The sequence below is a fragment of the Monoraphidium neglectum genome (assembly GCF_000611645.1).
Source record: "Monoraphidium neglectum strain SAG 48.87 unplaced genomic scaffold scaffold02521, whole genome shotgun sequence".
Lineage (NCBI taxonomy): Eukaryota > Viridiplantae > Chlorophyta > Chlorophyceae > Sphaeropleales > Selenastraceae > Monoraphidium > Monoraphidium neglectum.
In genome coordinates, this window is record NW_014011107.1 from 1 (window position 1) to 5511 (window position 5511).

Consider the following 5511-nt stretch of genomic DNA (forward strand, 5'->3'; position numbering starts at 1 on the left):
CCGTGACCCCCTGGCTGCCGATGAGCCCCATGGCGGATTGCACAATCGCGTCCCAGGGCAGCGTGGTCAGCAGGTCCCACCAGAGGCGGAACGACAGGTAGTTGCGCAGGATGGAGCCGCGGTCGGCCACGAGGCGGCCCTGGGCGTGTGTGTGTGTGTGTGTGTGTGTGTGTGTGTGTGTGTGTGTGTGTGTGTGTGTGTGTGTGTGTGTGTGTGCGCGCGTGCGTGTGCGCGTGCGTGCCGCACGCACGCAGGCTCCCGGTTCGATTGGTGTTCGGGTTGAGAGGGTACTTTTGTTTCCGCCAAACGGCAGTGGCGGTGCAGCGTGCGCCCCTCATCCGCCTTTCTCGCGGCCCCACAGGGCCCAGCTGCCTGGGGCTCGCTCGCTCTCCCCAACAACCCCCGCAACGCCGGCAACCCCCCGAGGGCCCAAACCATGCATTCTCAATGCCGCATACATTGACAAACTGTACAGATTTATGGCTGTCAATTGCTACAAGGGTATCCAAACACGAAGGGAGTGCATGGCCCTAACACCCCCCCCCCCCGCGCACGTTGTCGTAGTACCCTACGAAGCATGACGTCACCATGTCGGCCGCAAACACCGCCAGCAGTACGTACTGCAGCACGGTGACGCCGCCCACGGGGACGGGCGTGGGTGACAGGAACGCGATCTGGTAGGGCTCCAGCCAGCCGGTCACCACGGCGGCGCCGATGACGACCCACCACCAGGCGCGGTAGCTGCGGCGGCGGCGCGCGGCGCGCGCGAGCGCGCGTGTGTGGGAGTGGACAGTTGATTGGCGACGCAGCGGCGAAGGGAGGCGCATCGCAGGTGCGCGGCGGGAGCAGGTGGGCGACATGCGTGGGGGTGTGTGCGCGAAGGCAATCGGAGGGGTACGCGCTTGCGGCTGCACGAGGGTCGCCAGACGCGATCGCGGGCCTGCGCGGGCATCTTGGGGCGGTTGTAAGTCGAGCGGGCCCCTCACATCCTGTTGTAGGGGTGTATGAGCCCCGGAGGCATGACTAAGAGCTCCTCGGTTTTGATCTGCTCTTTGACGGCCACTGTGTGGGCTGAGAGGTCGTCCTGTGGGTCGTGAAGGGCGTTGTTGGGGGAAAATGGGGTTCACAGGATGACACGACAGGTTCGGCCGCGCGCGAGAGGGTGGGGAGGAGGGCTGAGGGTAGAAACGCGACGGCTGGTGACGCATTGTCACAACAACGTGCCGGCCGCAGCGGATGGGCCATCCCGAGCGGAGCCGCCGCCGCTGCTGCCGCCGCCACAACAAACAAAACGGGTGCAGGGGCTTGCGCCTGCGACCCGTGGACCCGGCCTGTGCAGCAGCGTCGCGCGCCTGCCGCCCCTCGCAAGCCGCGTGCCCGCTGGCGTGACTGCTTGAAGGCCCCCGCGCGCAAGCGCAATCCTTTTCTGCCAGCGTTGCAGGCGCCGGCCCCAGGGCAGATACTGCGGACGAGCGGGCGCCCGCACATCGATCCAAATGCGGGACCACAAAGCCGGAGCAGCGACCTTCCGCCCTGCTCACCGGCGAGAGCCCCTCCGACCCTAGGACCTCGGCTTGGGCCTCCATCTCATGCAGCTTCCTCTGCTGCCCAATCTGGAAGGCCACGGCCGGCCTCTTGCTCGGCGCGCTCCCAGCGGGACCGCGAGGGGGCGGCGTCGCAGCGAGGCTCGGCGTGGACGCGGGCCCCGTGTGCGGTGCGCCCCTTTCAACGTCCGCCATGGTTGATGGCGCGCAAAGCGCCTCTTAGACGCGCGTAGTTCACGTGGCGATATGGATGCCACGGGGTCCAGCAGCGAGATCAGCTGTTTGTGTCGATGGTGTTAGAAGGTGCTATGTGATAAGTTTTGAAGCAATTGACATACCGGTCGTGTTCGAAGGCCGGTGTAGATGCTTTGTGCTGCTCGCTGACTGCATGCACACTGGTGACACTGGCACACCCGATGGCCTTGGCAGCATGCCAAACCAAGCGCAGTGCGCCCATAACATCTGAGCCATTGACTGCGCACCAACCTGCCGGCTGGGGCCTTGCTTCTGTCTGTCACACCTCTGCTGCCCGCTCTGCTGCTGCACATGGCCCAGCGCTGTGGGTAGTTGCAACTACCTGGCTTGCCCGCGCAGCCCCTCATGTTCCGGGCTGCGCCACCATGCCAGTACATGTGCCAATCCGTCCGTCTCCCGGGGTGCAGAGTCGACGCCCAGCACGGGGCGATGCTGCATGTTGCTCAGGAGCTTGAAGTCATCCGTGATCAGCGGTCTCCAGTGCTCAGGTAAGTGAGCCTTGTGTGCAAGCAACTTTCATGCAACAAAGCTACCAGGCCTTGCACAGACACACGCCAGAGCGTGCTGCCGCAAACGATTGGGAGAGGATGTGGCGGGGATTGCACTGAATGCCAAACTCACACTGCCGGCAGCGTCTATTCAGTGCAGCATCGTTCAATGGCCTTGAACACTGCCGGGGTCACGGCGGAACGGCTGGCAGCGGCAAGTGACAGGCCTGCACTACCGGTGACTTGCGCACATTCAGAGCGAGTGGCATGTCTGAAGAGGACGAATTCAAGAACTTTACTCGCTCCAAGCATAGAAAGTGCCGCTTGCATGTTTCATGCAGGACTCGGCACCACACGTATGATGTCTCGAGTACGGTATCGCATCGATCGTGTCATCGCGGGCTCAGGTTTTGATCACCTTCTTCCAAAATGTTCATTGTCCCTGCATAAATTTGTATCATCGCACGCCGCATCAAAAATCGACCTGCATCGGCTTGTGCTTCCTGTCCACACAACCTCTAGCGGCCTGGTCAAACATCCATGTTTGAACGAGTCGGTGTCCTCACACGCCAGGCAGGTTGAGTTGTCGGCATGCAGTCCATTTGCTTACATTGGTTGATGCTCATTATCATCTCATTATTGTGGTTGAGCTCAGCACAACAAATGCATCAGCATAAGGGGTGCGCATGCACAACGCTGGTCTGAAACAGCCGCGCATGCTCGCAACTACAAATTGCATGCATCTGCAATTGCCTGTGGAGACCCGGACTCTGCACGAGCGCCCCCCAGATGCCCTTTCACTGGCCCCCAGCCCGCAGCACGCGTGCAGGCCTTGCCGGCAAAGGCCTTCAAAGCCACTCCAATGTCCAACACTGAAATTGGCCTGCGCACGCCCTTGCCCATCCTCGACCTCGGAGAGATTCCGCTGCATGTTAGATGATGGGTGTATGTAGGGAGGTGCGGTGCGTTCGCAGTCTTCATACGCGGCTGATTGGGAGCCCTGGCCAGCGTTCCATGATGTGATTGAGCGCAGGGTGCGGCATCCCTGAAGCTTGCGGTGTTGTGAGGTCATAGCCATGGATCCATGTTCCTGGTATCATCACATGCTTCTTACGCGTGTGCGGCTGAATTACGCACCCTGCATGGATTCCTACGCCCTGGGTGCCGTTGCCAGCTGGCCGCCGCCCGACAGGGCACTAGGGGTCCCATGTGGCGCAGCGTACGACCAACACGTGTTTGAATCACAATTACACCATCTAAAATCAGTGCTGAGGCGATTGAAGGCGGATATCGTGAGGTTTGGCCGATCCCGCCACTCTCGGTCCCATGCTCGCAGTGTTGTCGTGGGTTGTTTGACGCGGTCTCTCGGCCTTCAATGGAGTTTCTTTGCTAATCAAGGCTCTATCGATTCTGATACGAGCGTTTTCACAGCTGTTTGAGCCCTCCAGAGGCCAACGCGAATTTCGCGGACTCTAGCAGGCGCCGTCGACGTTTACGATTAGTGTTTGCCAACCGACTCGTCTCCCGACAAGTTTGACACCAACCACGCCGGAACAGTTTGTCTTAGCCGCGTTCGCCGTTGTTGTGGCGCCCCGAGTGACAAGGGCACCCCGGACGCGCGCGGCCCGCAGCACAGCAGCCTGCCGGTCACAGCCAATTGGAGTGCGGGCGAGGGGGGTAGGCCTAGTGGGGCGTAGTACTCGCAGCATGCAGCCTAGCGGGGGAGGCCCTGGAGGGCCCTCCCGGCCACAGCAGCCTAACAAGGTCTTCGTAGGAGGCCTATCATGGGAGACGACGTGAGTCTGGGGCTGAGGGATGGGTGCGCTGCGTAGGACGAGCCTAGTGCCTCACCTCTCGCTCGGCGCCTTGCCTCGGCGCAGTGATGAAAAGCTCGCCCAGTACTTCAGCAACTACGGGGAGGTCACGGAGGCGTTTGTGAGGTGGGCGGTGGGACCGCGCAGCGTGAAAGCGCCCCGTCTGCAGCTCCCGCAGCATGCCTTGGGGCGGGTCGCGCCAGGGCTGCGCGGTGCAGCACCGCGCAAGCATGCGCCGGCACCCGGCACACCCGTCGTGCCCGGGCCGCCGTCAGCCAGCCGGCCAGAGCAGTGTCCCCAGCGCCTCGCGCCCTCCCTCCCTCCGCAGCTTCGACCGCAACACTGGCCGGCCGCGCGGCTTTGGCTTTGTCTGCTTTGCCGACCCGGCGGTGGTGGACAAGGTGGTGGCGCAGGGCAAGCATCACATAGACCGGAGAGAGGTGCGCGCCTCGACCGCCGCGCCCGCCGCGATTCCAGCCCCGTCGCGTCCGCCGCAAGGCCGGCCCCGTCGCCTTTCCTCTCGCCTCGCATGCGGCCCCCGCCTGTCCCCCCCCTCCTGACGCGGCGCACGCATCCATGCACCCCGCCGCGCGCCCTCCCGACCGACCTTCATCCCAGGTGGAGGCCAAAAAGGCGGTCCCCAAGGAGGAGACCCCCGCCCCCGCCGCGCCCCCCGGCGACGCGGCCGCGCAGAAGACCCGCAAGATTTTTGTCGGCGGCCTCGCGCCCACCGTCGACGACGCGGCGCTGCGGCAGTACTTTGAGCGGTTTGGCGGCGTGGAGGACGCGGTGGTCATGTATGACCACGACAACAAGCGGCCCCGGGGGTTTGGATTCATCACATTCACCGAGGAGGACGCCGTGGATAAGGTGTTTGCGCAGGGCGCCATGCAGAATATACACGATAAGCAGATCGAGATCAAGCCGGCGGTTCCGCGCGACCAGATGCCGCCGGTGCGGCGGCCGCCGGGCCCGGGGCTCGCGCCGCCCGGCGCCGGGGGGCCGATGCCCTTCCCAGGCGGCGGGGGCCGCGGGGGGCCGGGGCCGTTCGGAGGGCGCGGCGGCGGCGGCGGGGGGCCAGGGCCAGCGGGGCCGGGCGGCTACGGCGCGCCGAGCTGGGGGCGCGGGCTGCACCAGCGGCTGGGCGCAGGGGCGCCGGGCGGGCCTGGGCCGTACGGCGGGCCGCGGGGCGACCCCTATGGCATGCGGGCGCCTTCGATACCCAGCAGCTTGGGCGGCGCGCCCGGTGGCGGGTACGGCCACCGCGGCGCCTCGCCGCCGGGGCCACGCGGTACGGGCGGCCCCCCGGGCGGGTATGGTGGCGCGGGCTTGCCTTATGGCGCTGGCGGCGGCGGCATGGGCGCGGCGGCGGCGCGATTCCCGCCGGTGTCGGCGGCGCAGCAGGCGGGG

The 5511-nt window shown here is 65.1% G+C and overlaps 2 protein-coding genes across 2 annotated transcripts in view; one reads left to right on the forward strand and one right to left on the reverse strand.

Annotated features, from left to right (window-relative positions):
- Positions 1-530: 530 nt before the first annotated feature.
- On the reverse strand, positions 531-1739 carry MNEG_10936 (hypothetical protein; the record flags this gene model as incomplete). The annotated part of the gene is made up of 3 exons (XM_014040590.1): positions 531-741; positions 987-1084; positions 1542-1739. The coding sequence occupies 3 exons, from the start codon at positions 1737-1739 to the stop codon at positions 531-533; spliced, it is 507 nt and encodes a 168-aa protein (XP_013896044.1).
- Positions 1740-3994: 2255 nt separating this feature from the next.
- MNEG_10937 (DAZ-associated protein 1) overlaps positions 3995-5511 on the forward strand; it is a gene marked incomplete at both ends in the record, with an annotated part of 2394 nt that continues 877 nt past the window's right edge. The window contains 4 exons of the mRNA XM_014040591.1: positions 3995-4083; positions 4168-4227; positions 4430-4541; positions 4720-5055. Of these exons, the coding sequence (XP_013896045.1) occupies positions 3995-4083; positions 4168-4227; positions 4430-4541; positions 4720-5055 (597 nt within the window). The remainder of the gene's footprint in view (positions 4084-4167; positions 4228-4429; positions 4542-4719; positions 5056-5511) is intronic.